Source organism: Ostrea edulis, chromosome 1 (genome assembly GCF_947568905.1).
Source record: "Ostrea edulis chromosome 1, xbOstEdul1.1, whole genome shotgun sequence".
NCBI lineage: Eukaryota > Metazoa > Mollusca > Bivalvia > Ostreida > Ostreidae > Ostrea > Ostrea edulis.
Genome location: NC_079164.1, coordinates 104,075,514 through 104,101,250, shown reverse-complemented (window position 1 = coordinate 104,101,250; position 25,737 = coordinate 104,075,514). Strand labels below are relative to the sequence as shown.

The 25,737-nt window shown below is 35.2% G+C and overlaps 3 protein-coding genes across 3 annotated transcripts in view; all 3 read left to right on the top strand.

The window, feature by feature from the left end:
• Positions 1–164: 164 nt before the first annotated feature.
• Positions 165–12,160, top strand: LOC130051238 (cornifelin homolog A-like). Its single transcript, XM_056152873.1, has 5 exons — positions 165–608; positions 2,684–2,784; positions 3,954–4,074; positions 10,529–10,674; positions 11,778–12,160. Exons 1-5 carry the CDS (start codon positions 602–604, stop codon positions 11,895–11,897), a joined length of 495 nt encoding a protein of 164 aa, XP_056008848.1. The 5' UTR covers positions 165–601; the 3' UTR covers positions 11,898–12,160.
• Positions 12,161–13,164: 1,004 nt separating this feature from the next.
• On the top strand, positions 13,165–18,808 carry LOC130048189 (uncharacterized). The gene is made up of 4 exons (XM_056144560.1): positions 13,165–13,744; positions 14,218–14,335; positions 14,588–14,736; positions 17,257–18,808. The coding sequence occupies exons 1-4, from the start codon at positions 13,274–13,276 to the stop codon at positions 17,362–17,364; spliced, it is 846 nt and encodes a 281-aa protein (XP_056000535.1). The 5' UTR covers positions 13,165–13,273; the 3' UTR covers positions 17,365–18,808.
• Positions 18,809–20,403: 1,595 nt separating this feature from the next.
• Positions 20,404–25,737, top strand: part of LOC130048165 (F-box only protein 31-like) — a 13,950-nt gene continuing 8,616 nt past the window's right edge. The window contains exons 1-3 of the mRNA XM_056144522.1: positions 20,404–21,208; positions 21,309–21,368; positions 24,083–24,159. Coding sequence (XP_056000497.1) covers positions 21,058–21,208; positions 21,309–21,368; positions 24,083–24,159 — 288 coding nt within the window. The 5' untranslated portion in view covers positions 20,404–21,057. The remainder of the gene's footprint in view (positions 21,209–21,308; positions 21,369–24,082; positions 24,160–25,737) is intronic.

Here is a 25,737-nt window from a genome sequence, read left to right as displayed (position 1 = left end):
GCTATTTCCATGAAAGAGAAAGCTTAGTAGAGTACACAAATGTTATAATATTTTGATGATCGGTTTAGAAAACTCGATGATTCGTTTAAAATGTTTGTTAACATCGAATGCAGTCGTCATTCATAATATTTGATTCATTAAATTGTGTTTATATTCAACACACTTCAGAGTATATTGTTTGAAATGGATAATAATTTAACAACTTGGTGCCACATGTAGTGGCTGAAAATCTCTAAGAAGACACACTTGTTTAAAGATTTGCATTATACCAAAAGCAACGAGAAAATGTGAGATACATCGTGTACTAGTTAGACTGGTATCTGTCGGTGTATGGTACTTTCAGTACTTTGATGAGATGTGTATGATCGATGAAATATGAGCTTAATTGTGTGGGAGCTGCAGAAATATAGCTTTATCTAAAAACAAAAATGGATATTGCTTTCTTTGATGTATACATGTAGGAAGAACTCGGTATTTAACGGTACGTCGTCATGCTTGACAAATATTCATTTACCTGTGACCTGATTTGTTCTCACGTAAGACTTGAAAACCCACATTCAGCAGCGTCTCTTAGCTGATCCAGTGACTTCAACGAATAAGCATGTCGGGTATGTACTGGTTTTCAATTTGGATTTTGCATATCCTAATTAATCATAACTAGCTATAGCAGCATTTGATCTATCATTAAAACATCTAGGAAAGAAATTAAAAGAAAGAAACTTTAAAAGTTTTTTTCATGCTTTGCACGATCTCCGTTCTACATGTCCCTACATTATCCTAAACCACCTGAAACTGAACTGTGTTGGATTTTTTTGTATCTAAATTATGTAACCTACAAGTTGGGGTTAATTACAATGTAACCATTTACACATTTGAATCTATGATGTTTCATCATTATTTTTTTGTGTGTGTGTGTTGAAACTTTAAAGATTACTTTAATACTTACTGAAAAATGCACTTCTCGTTGAGATTCAATAAGACTCCTGAGAATCTACATGTATATATCAGCGGTTACACGTTAAACAATGAGGCTAATCATCTAGTTGGTAAATATACGCTGGGGATATTCATTTTTCCTTAATATAACTCGAAAGGAAGTCGGCCATCAACATAACGATGTGCTATTCACCCTTAATCAGTCAATTAAGGTAACTCCATCCTCATGTGACTTATCAAAAACGATGGTTTAAACTAGAAAAAAGCATCAATTTCCACTTGATATAATTTCATTCAATCAATAGCCAAAGAAAATGTTTGTTGCCACCTTTCTAAAGATGTCAGATATATGTAAACCGAAGCCAACGTTAGAAATCGCACAATTTCATTACACAGAATTATAAAAATACATAAAATCTGTTTAAAATGAGTTTTCTTTTAATTTCAACGGTTTAAAAAAAACTGCCACTTTATAAATATGTATGTATGAATTAATCGTCACGATTATCATGGATATCGAGGAAATTATTTATCAATAGATATGCAATAGAGGAATAACCAGCATAAGAATTATTGCCCTTGACAATTTAAAAAAAATCTAGATAATTGATTATTGATAGAAAATATCAACTTTTTTCGGCACCATAAGTTTACCCAATGAATGAAATATTCTTCCAAAACATGTAATTCTCTTATGCACAAAGTTTTAATTATAAGATTGGGGGGGGGGGGGTGGGTATGATGTCACACGAGGGTGGATAAACCTTACAGCTGATATACATTCATTAACATGCACAAAATCTCAATGTGCGCCACAATTCTCTATCTTCTTTATCAACTGAACATTCTTTTCTCGCATGCATATGTTCATCTATCGGATACGCATGATATGTAGGCAGTTCCAATACAATCTCTTGATTTAGTTACATAGCTTTATAAAGCTAATTGAAATAGCTTGACTTAGCTATTTCAAATCTTAACATAAAAATCGAATTTCACTGAGTGAACATATTTCATCTTTGAGGTCTGTATAACACATTGTAAATTTAATTTACCGTTTGTCTGCTGATAGAAAGCAAATAGTATGGAATTTATATCATTCACATTCAGTTCATGCAGAATATAGATTTATAAACACGGGTAAATACACAGGCCCTCCAAATGTTTGGATACTCCAGATACGTCATCTTATGGATATATATGATGGAGAAAGGCTTGTAACTCTTATTACAGGGTAATGGTGTGTTTCATTTTGAGATTTTTAAATTCATATTCGCAAATACTCTTTAATATAAGAACAAACATCTTATAACATGAAAAAGCAAAACTTAGTTTCGTATAATCTACAGCATAAAATAAAATACCCGAAAAAGCAAATCTTAATTTGCTATCAGAAAAGGACAACATGATCTATTCTACTTGTCTTTTATACATGTACATTTTCACCCACACCCACACCCCAAAAATGCAATACGCCAAACATGCTATCTGACCATTTTGAAACCACCTTTATAATGAAGCTACATGTTTAAATGTGTACCAGAATATGCCATAGGTAGATGTATGTACAATATAGTATATACCTGCAATCACCTGAAAGGTCTAGTTGACGATGAAAATTAAGTCTATGTATAGTCTGTCTCACTATCACAGAACATGGAAAACTTCGACTCAACTTTGATAACCCTGGGTCATTGACCCAGTAATATATTGCATGTCAAATTGTTTTACTATTTGATGACCATAGATATCAAGAATGGAATTCACCACCAGGAGCAGCCCGGGGCACCACCAGCATATAGCGCACCCATCACAACTCAACCCGGATTCTCTCAGCCAGCTGCTTTCGTAAGTACACATGCACACGCACACGCACACATGTGTGTACGTATATAAACTAGTATGTGTTTTGAAATACATCGTTACATTAAGTCGCTTGATTGGTTTTCATGAATATATCAAAATTTCCTTTTTTTAGCTCACCTGAGCTGAAAGCTCAAGTGAGCTTTTCTGATCACCCGTATTCCGGCGTCCGTCCGTCCGTCTATCCGTCTGTAAACTTTTCACATTTTCAACTTCTTCTCAACAACCACTGGGACAATTTCAACCAAAGTTAGCACAAAACATCCTTAGGTAAAGGGAATTCTAAATTGTTAAAATAAAGGGCCAGGCCACCTTCCAAGGGGAGATAATCAAGAAAAAGTAAAAATAGGGTAGGGTCATTAAAAAATCTTCTTCTCAAGAACCACTGAGCCAGAAAAGCTGAGATTTATATGAAAGCTTCCTTATATAATGCAAATTCTAAATTGTTAAAATCATGCCCCCCGGGGGTCGGATAGGGCCACAATAGGGGATCAAAGTTTTACATACAAATATATAGGAAAAATCTTTAAAAATCTTCTTCCCAAGAACCACTGAGCCAGAAAAGCTGAGGTTTATATGAAAGCTTCCTGGTATAGTGCAGATTATAAATTGTTAAGATCATGGCTCCCGGGGGTCGGATGGGGCCACAATAGGGGGTCAAAGTTTTACATACAAATATATAGGAAAAATCTTTAAAAATCTTCTTTCCAGAACCACTAAGCCAGAAAAGCTGAGATTTATATGAAAGTTTTCTGATATAGTGCAGATTCGGGTTTGTTAAAATCATGCCCCCCCCCCCCCCTGGAGTAGGATGGGGCCACAATAGGGGATCAAAGTTTTACATACAAATATATAGGGAAAATCTTTAAAAATCTTCTTCTCAAGAACCATTGGGCCAAAGAAGTTCACATTTACATGAAAGCTTTCTGACATAGTGTAGATTCAAGTTTGCAAAAACCATGGCCTCCAGGGGTAGGTTTGGGGCCATAATAGGGACTACGGTTTTACATGCAAATAGATATGGAAAATCTTCTGATATGGACCAAGGTGACTCAGGTGAGCGATGTGGCCCATGGGCCTCTTGTTAAAATGCTCGCTGACATCGAAAATGGAGTTAAAATTCAAATACAGTTTATTTTACTTTTATAAAACAGCATTCATCCAACACCACCGTTGTTGTCCAGGCCCCTCAAGCTCCCCAAACGGTACCAACCCGTCCCAAACAACGCACGTGGAGCACAGATATTTTTGGATGTTTTTCTGACATGACGTCATGTAAGTAAAATCGCGAGATAATTTTTGGTAATATGGGTATTTTTTTTTTTTTTTTTTAGGATTGAGTGGCTTCAAAGTCTTGTAATAAATAAAGGTCATGAACTTTAAGCAATATGAACTGTATTCGCCGGCAATCTTTTGTACAAATGTATGTGTAAATTGAATTAATGAATCAAGAAAATGACAAATGACATAATAAAGTTTCAGTCCCTGTAATATTGTTTATTTTAGAGATAAAACAATTACTTTCTTGTTAAACGTATTTCCATGACGTACGAGTGGTTTAATGCGAGTGACCCCAGGTCAAACGCTTGAAGAAGTTCTGCGCAAAATGACCAGAAGCAAGTCCGTACAACTTACGAGTTCTAATCTAATACATGTAGCACAATTGTCATTAAAAATAATATACACAGAATACATAAATGGTAAGTGTTATAGAGATAAACAATGGAATATGATATGATCATCAGCTAAATCTTTTGGTTTCTTGAATATACGTCTGAACATTAGAGAAAATACAATTATTCAATTCAGTTGATAAGACATTATCACCCCAAAGTAGAAAATGTGTATCAATAATAACTAAATCGTTTAACCTACGCAATATATCTATTAATTTGTATCTAGCAATTGAATATTTCATACAAATAAAGAAAAAGTGATATGTGTCTTCACGCAAGCCACAGGAACATAATAGAGAATCAACAATATTGCGTCTATAAAGATCATAATTCAAAATACAGGTGTGCCTCAGTTTGGTATGAATTATATTCAACAGACGAGAACCATATGAAAAGTATACAGGGGGTTTGGGATTACTGATATCAGAGCTAACACTTTCACGAAACTGTTTAATTGAAGAAGCCTGTCTTGTTGATTCAATTCTAAGAGAATCAACTGTTAAAACAAGTATAGCATTTTAACAAAGCTTGCCGTCTTTAGAAACAACCTTATACAGTAAACTGATATAGATGCATGATATGCTTTAGTATTTATATTTTTATTAAATGACCACATAATCAAACTTTTCTGAAATCATAAATCTTTTATAAATCAAGTTTTAAAAAACGCTTACTAGAAACTACAATCGCAACCCAGAGTTATCGTTCCTTGCTCTCACATTATAAGGAACGATAACTCCGGGTAAAGATTGATAAAAACAACCGTACAATAATTTTTCTATTATGACCTTGAAGTAGACATGATATTTGTACTAAAAATAGAAAGCATTGTTTCTTCTCAACCTCAAGAAAACGGTGAAAAGCAGATGTTCAGCTTGTTTAATTTTTCACAAAGCAAGAAACAAGAACTACGAAATAGCTGAAAATTGCCCAAAGAGCTAGGTATGTTTGTTATCATAACTAGGCCCTGTAAAATACTTTAAAAATGAAGAACAATTATCAATACAAATCATTGATATATATGCAGTTGATGATCCCTAGTATTTATATATACAAACATATCGGCGGATCTAGGTCTCTTGTAATGTTGAGTACTATTCAACCTATCCGGAATCCGGAAAATGGACGATTTTCTTCACTTTTTCTACCTTTTAGGAGAAAATCCCATGTGGCCACATGCATCGGCCACAAAAAGCAGTAAACTAGAGATAGATTATATTCAAAAGAAGTAATTGTGCATGTTTCGTTCTGGCCGTTGGCTGTGGCCAATTTCTTTTTTTTTTTAATTTTTATATCTAATCAGGCGTCTGATTTTGACGTTTGTGCACAGGCGGATCCTAACGTACCTAGCTCTTTTATGAAAAAGAATTTTAAGATTTTCGTGCAAAAAAGACCATTTCTGTTATTTGTTGAATTATAGAAACGTGTTTGATAGTCATTATAAATAAGATTAAAATGTCAGTTTTATCATATTGCAATTTTTCTTCTTTCTTCTCTTCGTTGTCTCTCTTTTTTTTTTAAAATTGAAAATCCTGTAAAATTGTTGATTGATTGAATATTGTTTAACGTCCCTCTCGAGAATATTTCACTCATATGGAGACGTCACCACTGCCGGTGAAGGCAGGGCCGTAAATTACATGGAGGCGGAGGAGGCAGCTGCCTCCTCCAACTTTTGAGCCAAAAAAAATTAAAATTTAAAGTTCATTAGAATTTATGTTGTTTCCAATAACAAAGAACATGATACCTCCCTTAAAAAGCATTCCAAATCTTTCTTTTAGAATGAGTTAGTCAAGTAACATCTTAGAAGGCCCTAGAATCAAGGATTTTGCACGAAACGTGTTCAGTGTGCACAAAATGCGGCCCCCAGACCCCCGCCTAATTTCCTGCCTCCTCCAAATTGAAGGTTAATTTACGGCCCTGGAAGGGCTGCAAAATTTAGGCCTATGCTCGGCGCTTATGACCATTGAGCAGGGAGGGATCTTTATCGTGCCACACCTGCTATGACACGGGACCTCGGTTTTTGCGGTCTCATCCGAAGGACCGCCCCATTCAGTTGCTTCTTACGACATGCAGGGGGTACTGAAGACCCATTCTAACCCGGATCCCTACGGGATTGTAAAATTGTTAAGTCGTACGTAAATTAAATCATCACAAAATTATCTCTCTGGCGTTGAACAGAATTTCAACCAATGAAATAAATTAGAATTTTCACATCATACATTTTCTATCAATCACAAAGGAGAGGAAGTGTATTGTCCGAAGACTGTGAAATACTTCAACTATATAATATCGTCTTACAGTGGAGATCAACACGAGTTGCCCAATGCGATAAATCAAATGTTAGGTAACTCCATCCTCATGTGACTTATCAATATCAATGGTTTAAAGTACAAAAACCATATTAATTTCTACTTGACATAGTTTAATCTAATCAATAATATATATGTTGTTAACTTTTTAAAGATGTCATACATACATAAACAGATGTGCATGTACTATGATATGTCAGCATTAAAAAATCTCACATTTGCATTGAACAGTGTAATAAAAAATACACATAACTGGTTTAAGGAAGCTACTGCACAAGATGCTACAACTAAGTATTTACTGATTCAACTCTGATCCCATTGGTGCAAACATATTACACATCTATTACTGCACCCTATCCAGTTGAAAATTTTTTGTGTCAATTAAAATTTTAAAAGGGTCTTGAAGGAACTACATTTTGTGGCGGAAGAATTGATTAATCAAAAAGTTCTAAATCTGCGTGATATTACAGTTTCTGTTCCATCCAATATAACTTCTATTTTTATACTCCTATGCGTGTATTTCAGTTTTATAATCTACGATGCAACTAGTTGAAACTTGGAACTAGTTCAATGTTGTAATTCATTCATTTAGTTGATATATTTTTCCAAACAGAACACTGATTCTTAAAAAGGTTAAATTAATGTAAAAATTCAGTATTTTCGCCAATAATTTAAAATTTGGTCTCTTAACCCCCACTTTTTAAAGTTCAATTCTAAATGTTCAGATAAGACCTTGAAAATGATGTGAAATCTTAGAAATTACTCCTAACACGTCCTTTTAAACTCTCGAATTTGAAATCATGAATTCTTTTCATATATCAAGTGCAAAAAGGTCATTTATTTCCATATTAATAAACTTTCTTTTTATCTGTAGTGTTAGAAGACATGATTATGCAATACATCTATTTTATGTAATGATTGATTTGTGTTTCTTGTGCTATGTTGACACCAACAGGCAAATGAAGTTTAATTGAATAAATTTTAAGTGCAAAAAGGTCATGTTTAGAACACTATAGCTCAATAAGAAGCATTGCGACCCTAGTTTTTCTTTTGAATTTCCTAATTCTCCTTCAATGTAGAAATCAAAAATATACTTCCCCAAAAAATTGACATTAATCCAACTCTCAGGTGTTCAAAAACTCCTAGTTTATAAATATATATAAATATCATTATCACTCATATCAGGGAAATCATTGTATAAAAGATATATACCGGATAGTTTAGAGAAAATACCAGCATAGGGGTTATTGCCCTTGGCAAATATAGATAATTTCCGGAATTGACTATTATAGAAAATACAAGTAAAGCTTTTTAAAAAAGCTTGCCGTCTTTAGCAGCAACTCTATAGAGCGAAGTTGAATTATGTCCCTTGTCTTCATTATTGAATTGAGATAAAAATAAATAATCTCACGGACATCATGCCTATAAAGCTGTGTCCTGACTCCCATTGTAAAAGTTTGTATTTATGAAGGGTACTGGAAATCAAAATCACTGTTCCCTGTATTAGCACTGATTAAAGCCTCTATATCAAATGAAACTGAGATTTTCAGTGTGTATATCAAAATATTTATTTTTTAACAAAGTTATGAAACAAAACAAACTAAAAAGATTTAAATTGCTAAAATTTGCATAAAAATTATTCTTGCATATTGTACAGTACAACTGCTTTAGAAATTAACCAGGATAAAGACCTGAGAATATTGTAATAGTTTTGCCAAAAATTATATCATAAAATACATAGAGAGTGATGGAAAAGATTAATAATTGTTATTCAAATTTGAGCAATTGTAAGGAAAAAAAATATTCTGAAGGAATAGGATAGTTTTAGAACAGATGTGTTGAAAAAAACAAAAACTTTAAGTTTACCTGAAACAGACAGGGGTAATTTTAAGCAACATAATATGTAATGAAATGTTACTATCCTATTCCTTCTTAAGATTAGCAAAGTTCTCAAATGCCACTGATAATACAAACAAAAATGGTTGCATTGGAATCACTGATTGTGAATTAAAATTATCCCAAAACACAAGCAATCAAAACAAAAGACGGCGAGTTTTTCTGTTTGTATGCAAAAACGAAAACATTGCTGTAAATGAAGTAATCATAGAAATGCTTTGTATTAGTTGCTTTAAAAAAGTAATGTCAATTTCATGAATTGCATTTTTCTTTTGTTCGTTTTGTCGATTTTTTTAAGATTGAAAATCTTGAAAAACTGTTAAGTCGTACGAAAATTAGTACACCAGAAAATTATCTCCCTTGTCTTGAAGAGCATTTCAACCAATGAAATAATTGAAAATTTTCACTTCATGCACTTTCTACCAATGAAAAAATAGAGGAAGTGCAAAGCCCGAAGACTGTAAAACACTTCAACTCTGTATACCGTCTTCCAAGGAAGACGGTAATAAACTTCTTGGACTCAAATAGTTTCATATTTTTTATTATACCCAGTGAATAAAATTCCTCCTAAAGATAAATTTTTGACATGCACTAAGTTTAATCAAAATTTTTACAAAAATCTATGACATCACATGGGAGTGGAGCTACCTTAAACGAACATGGCCTACTCAGATTGGCAGGTCATATACGTTTATGTTTTCCTAACCTTATGAATTTTTCATGAATGAAACATTCAGCATTATTGCGGAGAGAATTGTGCACTACAAACTAAGTTGCCTATATTTCTTTAACAATATCATGTAAAATAATTTTGTAGGCATGCAATATAAATAACCCGGACATTTACACCCGATTTCATCTTTGATACTATGTTCATAGCATTTTGCACGTGCTACTTTGACGATCGGTTATTAGCGATATTCAGTGGGATAAACAATGGGACACCATGGGGTTGCATTTGGCAAGTTCACGCTCATCGCATGTGGAGATATAAGATATTAATAAGTTTCAAAAATATGCATCAAAAAATTGCCGCACATTACAGTTCATATTGCTTTAAAAAAAAATAAGCCCTGGTTAAGTTCTATTTTTATACTCTCCTCATTAGACAGGGGACACCATGGGGTGTTATTGTAAGGCGCTGTCCGTGCGTCTGTCTGGCTGGCTGTCCGTCCCAGGTCATGTTTTCCGGACTTTTTTCCGTAACGGATGCATGTACAACTTTGAAATTTGGTCACAATATCTCCATTAAGAATTGGAAGAGTCAGTTTGCATTTCAGCTGGATTGGTCCATTCTTGACCTACTTCAGAACTATAAGTAGTTCAAACAGTTTTCCGGGATTTTTTGCATTACGGATACAGATATTGCCCTGATATTTAGTCAAAGGCTTCTTCTCGGAGGAAGACAAGTGTAGTTAACATTTCAGCTGGATTGGTACACTGTGACCTACAGTACTTTAGGGGTAGAAGTAGGTCAAACAGTTTTCGATATTTGTTTGTGTTATGGTCACAGGTATTGCTCTGAAATTTAGTCACAACCTCCCTTTCAGAGAAATACATAATCAGTTCACATTTCAACTTAATTGGTGCACCATGACCTACTTTGGGGCTAAAAGTAGATCAAATGGTTTCCTGGACTTTTTATCATCATAGATAGATATTGCACCGATATTTTGTCACAACCTCACTCTCAGAGAAATACATTATCAGTTCACATGTCAGATGGATTGGTGCACCATGACCAACTTTTAGGCTTTTCTATTCAGAATGTCTGTTAGGTTCAATTTCACAGTCCAACGGGCGTATATTGTACCGTTTGCAGTATTCTTTTGGATAAATCCTTTGTAGGTATTGCTGTTACGCTCTGTCCACATTTTTACCTATTTTACCTGTCGCAAAAGCTGGGCGAGTCCTGCCTCCTGCCCCTCGCCATGCCGGACTGCACCGCTCTCGTGCCTTTACGAACCAAGATAAGAGCAGAAAATAACATTACTGTAAGTGTACTACACAAATAATTTCACTTTGTTGGAATTTTCCATAATTTTTTTCTTCCGTTGATTTCGCGACGTCTGTTGTCAGAAATATTAATGACGATGGTGAAGATTTAAAGTGCAGACTGCTCAGTATGGGGCCCTGCTTCACTATCAGAAATATTAAAGTTCGAGTGTTCCTCTTTTAAAGCCTCACTACTGTACTACATTTTAAGCTTGCCTGAAAATTGAATACGTTATTTGTTGATATTTTTTAAATCTACGGATAAAATGTTAAAAAAAAAACCAAAACGTGTCAGTTACAAGAGATATATCGAAGAAATATATTTTAAAAAGAAATTGTTACAAAATGACCATTTCAGATATATATCAAAAGAAAAAAAGTACCGATCCCGATCAAAATTGATTGGAATTACTAAAATTATCATATTGTTGCTAATTGTATGCTCTTTTCATCAAGAAATTAGTTTCCTTTATAAATTCATTTAATTCGTAAACCATTTTACATTAAGGGAATGTAGTTTTCTGATTACAATTTTTTATGACTATTTTTTTTTTAAATTCCGATCGGTCTTGGTTCAAATTTGAAAAATCGTAATGTTTCTAAATTTTGACCATTTCATTTCAATTTCGTTTTAAAATATATTTTTCTGATATATCTTTTTTCTAACTGGCATGTTTTTTTGTTTTTTTTGGAAGATTTTATCCGTAGATTTAAAAAAACAAAAAATACTAGCAAATAATGTTTTCAATTTTCATAAATATTTTTTATTTAAAAAATTAGAACGTCTATCTGAGTCGTTCAGGCATATTTTCTTAGATATTCATATTATGCATCAAATCACAACGAAATTTGGACTGTAGAGTATCTTATTTGCAAACAATACATATTTTTTATCATTCGGGGATAAATCACAAAAAAATCATATAAAATACCCGAGAGCTTGTATCACTCTTTCGATGTTGAAATCATACTTCATCAGAGATGTTTTAACAAACCATTAGATAAAATTCTAGTATAATGAGCTACCTTAAAATAGATAAGACTTGAAATATTTAGAGATACTTGATAAGAAAAATATAGTGTTGGTATACGTGTGTTTCAGGGCAGTATCTGTGAGGATTGCTGTATGGTCTGCTTGTGTTCGTGTTGTGTCATGTGTCAGCTATCACGTGAGCAGGATTACATTACAATGAACAACCAACAAAATTCCAGTAAACTATAACGTGACAGTTTTTTGTGTTAAGTCACACTCGGACACTGCTGGACATTTCGGTTTATGTTTGTATATGTATGACGTTGATGTCAACGGCTGTGGATGAGACCGATGTAATCATTTATAACAGACAATGACACGCCGGACGATATAGTTTCGTTCCTTCATCATCAAATTAGTATCAAACCATAAATATATTTATATGTGAACATGTACAACATATATATTTCCTTTGCATATTTATAAGAGTAATACATATTTATAGAACTTATTTTGGTAGTTTGTTTTGCATATTTCTTCATCTTGACTTAAAAGATGGTGTGGCCTGTGTGTGTGTGTGTGTGTGTGTGTGTGTGTGTGTGTGTGTGTTGGTGGGACTGGTTCGCGTTTTTTGAAATATTCGCAATTTGGACCTTCTTAACTCAAGGATAAAAGTAATATTTTAGCCTTAAATCTGTGCTATGTAAAAGAGACTCGATCCTTGTTTATGTTTATACGAACAAACTAGTGAAATGTTAATTTTGTAATTTTAACGCATTCTATTTTGCACAGACACAAATTCGACTTCTAGATGGCACAGTTTACCTAAAGAATACTTGGAATGTGATATACATGTATATATAATAAACTTAGATCGAATACCATACCTTTTCAAAACTTTGTAAACAATGATATACCGCAATCTTTATTTACACAGCAAATACCAAACTCGATAATGAACTTCTGCCATAATGTATAACCGTAATTTTTTGTAAAAACCTTTTAAACATATTAGACAGTAGATTTTGATCATTAAAAGAGAAAACAAAATTTTGGGGGGAAATCTTGAATCAGTCGCTTTAACAAAGACTGAATGGTGTAGTCATCCTTCACCAAACTTGGTACAAAGTATCCATGAGGAAAGACAAAGTTTGCTTAAATAAAGGAGAAATTCTATAACAAGTGGAAATATTTCAAAAATAAGATTTAGCTAATCTCAATAACGAACCCGTGGCCCTCATATACAAAATAGGTGTACATTTAGCGTACATTAGAAACACAAATTATCTGAAATCAAGAAATTTATTTTAAACGAAATTGTTTATTGGTTAACCCGTGCAGTAAAATAGGAATATATACGATTTTGTATATTCTGGACTGATGATGGCACTTTTGATTGACGAAAGTGAGAACTACAAGTAGCATAATTATGAACTATATCCAGCCACTTATAATTAAGTGTGATTTCAAGAAGCAATCGTAAAAACAATACTATTTCCTCGTTCCTTCTTTCCCTATATTTCATTTCAACCTTTGAGATGCACTCAACAGTCAAATTATTATGCAACATTTTGTTGTCTTCTGTTTTAACAATTCCCGCAGAACTGAACAGTGAATTTTAAGCAATGATCGGAAACGGTGAATATGATTTTCCTGCTCCGCCGCCCATGACCGGGGAATTTGAGTGGGTACCATTATCTGACCGGCCAGAGGAATTCCCTATAACAGGGCAACCGGAGATGATTTCCATAATTGGTCAACCCGAAAGACCCAAGATGACGGAAAACCCGGGAAGGATGACAGTGTCTGGAAAACACGAGGGAACACTAACAGATGAACAGCGCGGAAGAGTACCGACATCCAGGCCGGCGGAAAGAAGGTATGTGAAAGACCAAGCGAACACACACGTAACCGGATATTCAAGAGTTGGGGAATCGGGCCCGGTCACTTCGGCTGACCATACTAGAATGAGCTCCAAACACGGAAACCCAGTTCCATTTGCTGACCAATACGTGCAAAGGCCACTCCCAAGATATGACCATGGAAACCCACCGCCCGTGGCACAGAAGCCTTCTCCGCGACAAGCATTTAATTACGTAAGTGATTTATTTTTATTCAGTCAAATTTCAGATTAAAATATTCTGCCTAGCACAGATTGATTTTGTGTGTGTGTTTACTCTGGATTATCTAGCAAACAAACCCATTTCGAACGATTTTGCTTGAGATATTAAACCTTTTTATTTCGTATACTTCGTACCAGTTGTAAATTTAATTTGAGCAAATCGAATAACCAATAAAGAAAGATGACCTCTGTCTGTTCTAGGGATTAGTTAGTGTTCACGTTACTCAACAGTTGCTTGTTACATTGTGTTGTATGTAATATGTTAATGGATGAATCTCGTTCGAGATATGTTCAAACAGTCTCGTTTAAAATCAGCATTTCGCAAATTCCATGGTCGTTATAACGATCTAGTTTGCCAATACAACCTATTTCTGAGATTGCTTACTGTTCGTTATTTTCCCCTTTCTAAAATAAATTCAAATGGAATTTAATCATTTTGTTTTGCAGCTTGGCCAATCCCATCCTACGTCAGCCATCAAACGTCAGCTGACAACCACCTTGATAAAACCCCCTCCTCGACAATGGAGCTCTGGTTTATGCTCGTGTTTCTCCGACATGAAATCGTGTACGTCTCGTGGTCAGGGCCTAGGAAGGACAAGGGCTAGAGACCATTTGTCCATCTTAGAAAAATTGTCCCTATTAAAAAAAAAAATAGTACTTCAAAGAAAAATAAAGGAATTGTCTTGTGAAAATTTGAAATTTTCCCCATTCTCAAACTGTCCTTCCCGGGTACTGCGTGGGGTTCTGTAATGTACATATTCCTGTATACACACTCTCCTGCCATGCTGGCACGTTGACTGTTCTCGTTTATTTTAAGGCTGTGGAGTACTGTGGTGCGGTTGTCTGTTCTATCCGTGTTACTTATCGAAGAAGTTGGGAGAAAATGTATGTTTGCCTTGTGTAATGGGAAGCACATGTGCTTTGATTTCTTTGCGTACCAAAGTGCGCACACAAGAGCGCATACATGTAAGTAGTCTTTCTGTTCACATGTATTCATTGTATGAACGCAAAGATGTAAGATATCTTTAATGTTGTCATTTTTTGGTTTGTTTTTATATTGTTTTACGCCCCATTCGAGAATACAATGTATTTCACTCATGTAAAGACGTCACTAACTTTAGATGAAGTACCACAAAGTTTGACTCGTGCTTGGCGCTCGGGACCGCAACAGTGACAATGCTTTATCGTGACAATTCTTTATCGTGTCAATGCTTACGGTGACACAGGGTCTTCGATTTTACGGTCCTAAAGACTCATGAGTTTTACTCTATTAACGAAGGAACAGTCGCTACTTATGGGCGCACTTGTTTCTGACATTGGGGTGACGACCCGATTCACTTTTATCACAAGACATTTTGACCCAGTTTGTCTTGTGGAAACAGTGAAAAAATCAGCCGAATTTCGATCAGAATGTATGAACATGAATTATATATTTTTCTGCCCTACTATGAAAAAGGGGGAATACTATTTTTGCACCGGTCGGTCGGTCGGTCTGTAGACCAAGACTTGTATGCTCAATAAAGAACCCCTTGCTTGACAGTTACCAAATTTGGTGGTTGCCTCTAGAAAGTAGATGACCCCTATTGTTTTTCAGTCCACAAGGTAAAAGGTTAAATTGGACTCAACTTAAGATATTGTCTGCTCAATATTTCAAGAACGGTTTTGGTACACTGCTTTCACTGAGGAGTAGTATCGATTTTGAGATCACAAAGTTAAGGGTCAAACTGGACGTAATAGAATATTGTCCCCTCAAAATATTGAGAACAGATATAAAACTTGGTACAATGACTAATAAGAAATAGATGTTGCATATCGATTTTAAGGTCAAAGGGCAAGGATCAAACTAGACACAGTAAGATATTGTCTGCTCAATATTTTGAGAACCCTTTGCTTAACAGACATCAAATTGGTGCACTGGTTTCTACATAAGGAAAATATGACTCCTATTGATTTTGTTGAAGGTCAAAGGTCAAACTAATCTGAATACAGTATATTATAATTAAGATACCGGTATTGTCTGCTCAAGAATCCTTTGCTTGACTTTTTACAGTGTTTACCCCAAGAGAGTAGATAACCACCTTTTCAGTTCATAAGGTCAAGGGTCAAACTGGACATAGTTATACATCTTCTACTCAATATCTTGAGAACGCTTTGCTTGACAGATATCAAGCTTGGTAAACTTGTTCTACCCAAGGAGGAGATGACCCGTATAAAGAGAACACAAGGTCAAGGGTCATACTGGACATAATAAGATTTCGTCCGCTCAGTTTTTGAGAACCATTTCTTGAAAAACATCAAATTTGGTACACTGGTGCCTCCTAAAGAGCTGTCCTCCCGGCTTTCATGTCACAAGGGTCAAGGGCATATTCAGTATATGTTTCGAAAAACATTACTTGTTCAAATTAAGTCAAAGAACATCTGCAAAACAGATTTCGTAATTGCAACCCATACTGCGATTGATGATCTGTTTCCTAATCTAATATTTTGTTCACGAAAATTGCAGACTGGGCTGTATCTTCCACAGAGAAGCAGTGTTGATAGCATCAACATGCCGCAAAAATATAGATAATTTAGAGATTGTATCACATTTTGGATTTTGAAATCATAGTTCACATGAGGTGCTTTAACGAACCATTAAATGAAATTTTAGTGTAATTAGCCACCTTAATTGAAAAGTCAACTCTTTCAATGAATGAAAAATGGATAAATCACGAGCAAGAAAAGGGGATTCTCTTTCCCGTTGATTTGTTCTTTTCCTTGTGCTCGCTCTAAATTTATCGGGCAGTGCTGGTTACTTTCCCGTTGACCGGCGGCTTAGAAATTCTTGAATAAAGTTTCTTACCCGCTTTCGAAAGTATCAACCACCTTGACCCGGATGATGAAACAAGTGCGCCCAATGTTTGTCATGGCGCTTGGATCAAGAATCGCAAGCTTCCCGGGTTGTGAAGCAAACGCATTAACCACATATCCGCAATCGGTCTTTTTTTTTTTTTTTTGTCATTTCATGAAGTCTACGTTGTTTTTTTTGTTTTTTTTTTAGACATGCACGTGAGTAATTAAGATATATATACATGCATATTCAAATTTTTAATTCGTTGTATAAAAGCACTGAACAGACCCAAATCATGTAATCAATTTACCTGTAGTTCCCATCATTCAATGACATTATTTGTTCATTATCATTACCTGAACGGTCTACTTTCTGGGATGCCGTATGGATCCGGGTTAGAATAGGTCCTTAGTACCCCTTGTTTATCGTAAGAGGCGACTAAATGAGGCGGTCCTTCGGATGAGACCCGCAAAAACCAAGGCCCCGTGTCACAGCAGGTGTGGCACGATAAAGATCCCTCCCTGCTCAATGGTCTTAAGTGCCTGGCATAGGCCCAAATTTTGAAGCCCTTCACTAGAATTGGTGACGTCTCCATATGAGTAAAATATTCTCCGGAGGGATGTTAAACAATATATAATCAATCCATCTACTTTCAGGGGACAATCTACAACGACTGTTGCACGGTCGTCTGCTGTCAATGTTGCGCGATGTGTCAAATGTCACGAGAGCAGGACTTCGTCACCCAACACCACATCGTGCAATGAAATAAAAATCTGAACAGTGTAAAACTGAATCAATGTTTGATTGCAACAATTCATTTGAATTTCTTAACGAATTTAAAATAAATATACGAATATGTGAACATGTATAACTGTATTTCATAATCTATATATACATGTATGATACGAGATCTATGGCATGTCAAACGTTGGAATATTTGATCTTTTCCACTTGCGTTGTATAATTTTCCATTTGTATTGTATATTTTCCACTTGTATTATACATTTTTCCATTGTATTCTAAAATTTTCATTGGTATTGTATATTTTTTTTATTCATGATTTTTGATTTTCATTTGTATTCTTATATTTTTCCATCAGTATCCGATATTTGTCATTATGACTTCCCTTCCCAGAAGGGGGACATATTGTTTTAGTGTAAATTCTTCTTCCGCTTCTTCTCATATACAAAGTTTGTCTGGGCCATAACTTTTATGTCTTTTGACATAGGCCTTTGATATCTGGTGTGTGGGTGTACCATGATAAGACAGTGTGTCACGTGCCATTTTCGATAACCTTTGACCTTTTATGTTAAGGTCAAATAATAAAATTTGGGGCATTTTCGTTGTTTGGACCATAACTTTTTGTCTTTTGACAGACCGTTTCGATATTTGGTATGTGAGTATACTACGTTAAAGCAGGGTGTCACGTGCCATTTTGATTACCTTTTACCTTAACCTTTTATGTAAAGGTCAAATAATAGAATTTTTGGATATTTTTGTTGTCCGGATCAAAACATTTTTATCTTTTGACAAAGGCCTTTAGTTGTTCGGACCATAACTTTTTTGTCTTTTGACATAAGCCTTTGATATTTGGTATTTGGATAAATTATGAAAAGACAGTGTGTGGCGTGCGATTTTTATGACCTTTGACCGTGACATTTTATGTAAAGGTCAAATAATACAATTTTTTGGGCCAGGCCTTTGATATTTGGTATGTTGGTATGCCATGAAAAGGCAGTGTGTCACATGCCATTTTTGATGAACTTGGTCTTTTATGTAAAGGTGAATAACAAAATGTTATGGGTATTTTGTTGTCCGGACCAAAACTTTGTCTTTCGACATAGGCCTTTTCTTGTCCGGACCAAAACTTTTTTGTCTTTTGACATATTGGCCTTTGATATTTGGTATGTTGGTAAGTTTAATTTACTATCATATGTTCACAACAATGTTCCTTGATTGAAGCACACATACATATAAGTGACTGTTATGTACTGCAAGTCTTAAGTTTCCACTTTAAACATGATCCCTGGAAATGTTTTGAAAAGATATGAAAAATGGAAGGGGAGACATCAGTTTTAGTGTGCTAAAACAATTCTTCCTAGTTTGTATCGTGTATTTTTTTCCCATTCAAAATATATATTTTCTATTCATATTGTATGATTTTCGATTTGAATTCTATATTCTCCATTTAAATATCATATAATTTTTGATTTGTGTTTTATATTTTTTAATTTGTCTTGTGTCCGAGGAATTGTTTATTTTGATTTGTTACCAAGGATTTCATTGGTCAACGTCCCTTCGAGAATTTTTCACTCGTATTGAGACGTCACCTGCTGTGGGCGAACTACCACACATTAAGACCTGTGCTTTACGCATGGGGTCGTAAAAGTGAGGGCCAACACTTGCTGCAACACAAAATATCTGCTTTTAAGGTCATATCCCAAAGACTCGTGATTCTCACTTCTAAATGCAGAGTGTTTTTCAGAAGAGCAATTAATACCTATGTTTATATCTTAGGTTTGATAAGGCGATGTCAGGAGCGGGGCTCAAACTCACGACCTCCCAGTCACGAACCAAATGATATATCATTGACCTACAGCGACCGGTTCCATGCAGGACTAGTTAAACACGTAGCAATATGTAGCAATGACGGATCCAGCGCTGGACGCACCCCCCACCCCAACATGATCTTTTTTTAATGTCAAAAAGGCATATTTTGCATTGAACATTTCTATTTTAAAAGGATCGTATTTTGAGGGGAAGGGATGCGCCGTGCGCTGGATTCGCCATTGCGAGAGCTCTACGTGTTCAACTATCGTAAACAAAATCGTAAACAATGAAATCATTATTGACGAGCGATAAACTTATACAATCCTTGCGCAAGACCAGGCATTCTAACTATCTTGCCTTCCAACTTCTATCAACCAATACTTATTATCGCTAATTCTCATTCTTCCACAAGCACCATCAGGGAATGGAATGTATTACCACCAGGAATTGTCTCTCAAAGCACACGAAACCTTCAGGGAGCAGGTGTCTAAACAAAAAATAAAATCAAGTTTTTATTTTTTAAATTTCACTTGCGCTCTCTCCATGGAAGAATAACCAATCAGACGATTGTGGCCATTACCAGACAAAATCAGAACCTATTTGTGGTACTTCACCTACAGCTGGTGACGTCTCAATATGAGTGAATTCTCGAAGGGATGTCGACTAATGAAATACTTCTCAGATCCACCCCTTTATTTACTTAGTGTAATAGGTGAGTGAAAAGGTTCATAGGTCTTGCTATTTCATCGGCTATAGAACTGAGTTTTATTCAGTTAGAATCTAGAGAGTTACGTTTTTGGTCAGGTTGGTCGTGGCTTGCTTTTAAGCAGTTTTGGTATCTTTGTGCTGATTTGACATTTTGGGTTTTGACAAAGACATTATTAGACCTTCAAATCTAGACCTGACAATTGGAAGCATCCAGGCAGCATTTTGATGTTTGCATGCATTGGGCCTTATCCCATAGATAGGTAATTAAAAGATATTACCTTTTATTATATTTAAAACATATAATTTCATAGTGTTACATTATTTGTAATGCAACTGTAAATATTTGAGTAAAGTATATTTTACTATATTTGAATTAAGGGAAATAACTCTTAAGGTTGAAATGTACTCTCTATTGATTGTAAATCGCTGTGATATTCATTGTTACTATTTTGTCTTTTAGGGCCATATTTTTGTAATCAACATTATGTAATCATCATCATCCTTATTCATTTTATCATGCAATAAATGACTGCATTGTGAACCCTAAGCCAGGAGTTGGTTATTTCTACATTACAAACCACCACCCCTGCAACATACAAATGGAACTTATAGAATGCAAATAAATTGTATTTGATACAAATGGAAAATATACAATACAAATGAAAAAAATGTAAAATACAAATGGAAAATTATACAATACGAATAAAAATTCATACAATATGAATAAAAACAAAATATGCAATAGAAAATATTGCAACGTTTGACATGCCATAGAAATCAAAAGACGGTTTTTCATGCGAACAATACCCTGAAACTAGGACCGAAGTGCATTTATTAGAATACATGTATTTCAATTTAGGCAGACCTATAAGTTCTACATCATTCAAGCAAATATATTGTAAATTTAAAAAGCCTTAATAAAATTGAATTGTTTGTTTTATTTTGGGGTTGTTGGTGGGTTGTTTTTGGTTTTTTACCTATAGTCTTATATTATTGCGAATTATTCTAATCTATACACTTATTCTGATCCTAACATCGAGATTTTAAGATCTTACCTCATTAAAACTTTTTTATTTCACTAAAGGCTCCAGGTGGAGCACAATAGTACAAAAAAGTAAGACTCAACAACAATGTTGAAGACGATGGATGACACATAAGTGAACAGAGTTATCTCTCTTGCTACGCATGGCGATTTCACAATGACGGATCTCCTGTCTCTTCCTCCTGAACTGCTGACAAGAATTCTGGAGGAAGTGCCCGGCAAAGATCTGCTGAATGTGTGTACATCGTGTAAGCAGTTGAGGGACATAGTGTATGTGGATTCTGTATGGCAGAGAAAATGCGAAGAAGGTAAATGTGCTCGTGACAGTTCATTTGTTTACATAATGTACGGAGACCCATACTTGCAAAAATTGTAGCTTGTTCCTAATTCACCTTTCTTACATTACAGAATATAAATTTAAATCCATTGATGGCTGGAATATGAGCTATCGAGACCTTTATAATAAAGGTAACGTCAAATTCTTGTATTAACGTTATGATAATTATACTCACCTTTTTTTTTTTAAAAGCTCATCTGAGCTGAAAGCTTTTTATCACGCTTAGACCGGCATCCTTCCCTTAACTTTTATACATTTTTAGCTCACCTGAGCTGAAAGCTCAGGTGAGCTTTTCTGATCGCCTGTTGTCCGTCGATTGTCCGTCTGTAAACTTTTAACATTTTCGACTTCTCCAGAACCACTGGACCAATTTCAACCAAACTTGGCCAAAAGCATCCTTGGGTGAAGGGCTTTCAAGTTAATGTTTGTTCAAATAAAGGGTCATATCCTTTTCAGAGGGGAGATAATCACAAAAATGCAAAAATAGGGTGGGATCATTTAAAAATCTTCTCAAGAATCACTGGGCCAGAAAAGCGATTTACATGAAAGCCATCTCGCAAACCACGGTTTTGAGTCCACTCACACTCTCTCATGATGATGGAGAGAATCGAATAGAAGCACCCTTGGGTAACCGATGATGCATGAAAGCTTCCTGACATAGTGTAGATTCAAGTTTGTCAAAATCATGGCCCTGGGGGTTGGATGAGGCCACAATAGGGGATCAAAGTTTTGCATACAAATAACAATTTATGTATAGGAAAAATCTTTTAAAACCACTGAGCCAGAAAAGCTGAGATTTACATGAAAGCTTCCTGACATAGTGCAGATGTAAGTTTGTTAAAATCATGGCCACCGGGGGGGGGGGGTAGGATGGGGCCACAAGGGGGATCAAAGTTTTTCATACAAATATATAGGGAAAAATCTTCTTAAAAACTATCGGGCCAAGAAAGTGGAAATCTACATGAAAGCTTCCTAACATAGTGCAAATTGAAGTTTGTTAAAAGCATGGCCCCTGAGGATAGGATGGGGCCACAGTAGGGGATCAAAGTTTTACATACAAATATAGAGGGAAAATCTTTCTTTTTTTTTAAATTCTTCTCAAAATCTACTGGTCCAGGAAAGTTGAAATTTACATGAAAGCTTCCTGACATAGTGCAGATTCAAGTTTGTTAAAATCATGACCCCGGGGGTAAGATAAGGCGACAAATGGGGATGAATTTAGGGAAAATCATTAAGATCTTCTGTAAAATCACTGGTCCAGAAAAATTTACATTCACATGAAAGCTTTCTGATATAGTCCAGAAGAACTACTGGGCCAGAAAAATGGAAATTTACATCCCCGGGGGGTAGGATGGCGTCACAATAGAGGATTAAAGATTAAATTTTTATATGCGGATATACTCTTGAACTATTTAGGCTAGAGCTTTCATATTTTGTATACACATTTTCTTACCTCAAGATCTGTGATCCAATGTTTTGTGACCTTGACCTGGAAGTTTAACTTACTTTTCATGAAAATCTGACCTATTCAATATGTACTGAACTATTAAGGTACGTCTTTCATATTTTGTATATAAATTTCTTGTGACAAAGACATTTCATTTCATATGTCTGTTGACCTTGTGACTTTGAACACGGAGTTTGACCTACTCTTAAGAAAACATAACCTATTATCGGGAACTATTTTAGGTAAGGCTTTCATATTTTGTATAAAGATTCTTTATGGCAAGACATTGTGACAATAGTGTTTGATCTTTTGAACAAGGAATTTGGCCTAATTTAAAAAAAAAACACGTGACCTTTTTTATATCTCCTGAACTAGTCAAGATAGAACTTTCGTATTTTGTATATAGATTCTAAATGGCAAGACCTTATGAAATGATTAATATTTATCTTCATTACTATTACTGATGATTATGTGAATATGGAAAATGAATAAATTATTTTTAAAAAAAAAGACCTTATAAATATTTTGATGTTTGACCTTGTAACATTGAACAACGACAGGGTCAAAGTTGCTAAGGTAAGCGATGTGGCCCATGGATCTCTTGTTTTATGCCCAACTGAATCCTTTGCTTGTTTAATATCTTTTTGCAATATATTTCATTTTTGAAAATTCATGAACTTATGAACTGCGATGCTCCACACCTGCATTCTTCACGAGGAGCATTAGTGCTTCATAACAAGTATGCCGGCAGGAATTGTCGAAATTACCTTCATGTAGTTTCAAAAATGAAATTATTTATTATATTACGTGATACTTTTATTTCTTGAGGGTTTCCCGACCGTTAAAATAGACGTACAACATTTATCAAAAATCACTCGCCTACTCTAGCATTTGATTATATCCTCGCAATCACGAAGGAACTGATCCTACTTGTATGCAAAGTCATTCGCAGCATTAAAGCTATATATCTTTTCATTTTACAAAATATGAATATAAGGAATTCCCCGATTTCACGAATTGCTCCATATGCTTCTTTTATTTATGTACGCCCATAATACAAACAGCCTAGAAATTCATTCGTTAAAATGACCACAAATCAGCATGTTCCCAGGCCCTGGAACTGACAGGTGAAAATGTCTGCCAGGGGATAAAGATCCTGGGTAGATGTTTTCAAGGTGTGAAGACATTTAAGGAGGGAGGAATATTGCGATCAGACGGGTTCGATTGCCGGTGGCCAGATAACTCTGTTGGTAGAGCACCTGACTAGAGATTCATGCAGGAGTTCGAATCCCGATCTGGTCTAGTGTATATCCTCGCTTCCTGTGACATAAGCTTGATATTTCCTGGTATAAACCTGAATTAAATTGATGTTATATGAGGACTGTTTTTTATGTGTAGTTTTACGTCAGTATGGCGATATCGTGGGATTGTGGTGGAGAGATTTCACTTATTACGGAGGCCTTCTACAAGTTAAGGTAGAGTATTTCATAATTTTCAAATCTAGCTAAACTATCCATTACTGTTCTGAAACGCGCCAAATACAAACTCCAAATATTCTTATAAAAGGACACGGTATGATCTCATAAAGGTCTTGTAAAAGGGCAAGGGGTTTTGTTGTTATGTTCTGACTAAGTTATATCTGTTTACAAAGTTTGATGGAGACATCTATCTAAACGACTATAAATAACACTATATATACCTTTTCTACTATTTATTCACAAATGAAAGTGTACATTAAAACTGTTAAATGTTTTTTAAAATGTAATATTATGTGGTTTTTAACAGTCATTTGTCTTTTTCCTTTTCCCACTAATTTGTAATCAATGTCGGATGACAGAAACTTGCAGGAGATTTAACACCCACCCCCCCCCCCCTAACTATCTAAATTTAGATTTATATCCGACATCGATCTTTTGATCTCGCCCCTAAACTCTCTCCGTTCGGCTGCAACTCGGGTAGCCCCACTACGAACGGCAACGCTATCTCACTGCACTGTCACAATACCAACGAATATCACTGCCGTAAAATGGTTGAAAAATTGCCAAAACGGGGTTAACCCACCCACGCACCCACCCCAAATCAATCAATCATTATCACTGATACCACCTTTGTAACCAGCGGTTATATTTTAATCATCAGAATAACGTATCGAGTGCTCGGCGGGCCAGTATGAGTAAAACAAATCAAATCATTTTGGGCCCGCTGAACACTCCGTTATTTCACGCGTGCGCAGACAGTATTCACAACAAAAACTAGCCTCCAATTCAAAAATAAATGTAACAAATATTTCCAATTTAGAAAATCATCCCTTTCCTTCCTGTACATCGCAACTGGCGGTCATTTTAAAACATCCCAATGATCCAATCATCCCGCTTCTTTGAAGATAATTAAAAATGACCGCTGGATGCAAAGATGTTTCGCTGCCGTGGAATTGATTCATTTTTTATACGCCCGTCTTTAGACGGGACGTGTTATGGTATAGTGATGCCTGTACATCCGTCCGTCCTTCCGTTCGGAATTTTCTGTTTCCAATTTCATTTCTCTGTCACATATCAAGATGGAACTTGCTATGTAGCTTCTTTGTGGATCACTCTAGATTATGTTGCAATTTTGACCCATTTCTATCTCTCTGACAGGAGTTTTGCCCCTTTATTTGAAAATTATTGTTACATGGAGGGTATATAATTTGTCCCGTTCACTCATCCCATAATTTGCAAGTGAGGACCTTTTTGTTTTACAGAGTGTGTTTGTATGGGTATTGAAGATGTGCATGTGACAAGGATTTTGATTTTCTTCAATTTTTGAGAAAATTACAGGTAGTTGAACTTAGTCCGTTTTGAGGAAATATATTATAGTAATGAAGGGCATGGTTTGTCCTTTTAACTGCTCTCGCAGGGTCTTTGTAAATAATTTGAACATGTGCATAGTGCAAGGATTTTGATTCTCAACAATTTTTAATTTTCTTTGTTTTAAATATTTACAGGTTGTTGAACTTGGTCAAATTTTGGGGAAATATTTTACACACAGAACTCTTGGTTTGTCTCTCTCAGTTT

Bases quoted from the DNA above. Each gene is read 5' to 3' on its own strand.
- LOC130048189 (XM_056144560.1), top strand. From the start codon at position 13,274: ATGATCGGAAACGGTGAATATGATTTTCCTGCTCCGCCGCCCATGACC. The intron at 13,745-14,217 runs GTAAGTGATTTA...TTTGTTTTGCAG, and splicing joins CGCGACAAGCATTTAATTAC to CTTGGCCAATCCCATCCTAC. The intron at 14,737-17,256 runs GTAAGTAGTCTT...ATCTACTTTCAG, and splicing joins GCACACAAGAGCGCATACAT to GGGACAATCTACAACGACTG.
- LOC130051238 (XM_056152873.1), top strand. The intron at 2,785-3,953 runs GTAAGTACACAT...TTTATAAAACAG, and splicing joins TCTCTCAGCCAGCTGCTTTC to CATTCATCCAACACCACCGT. The intron at 4,075-10,528 runs GTAAGTAAAATC...AATCCTTTGTAG, and splicing joins TTTTTCTGACATGACGTCAT to GTATTGCTGTTACGCTCTGT.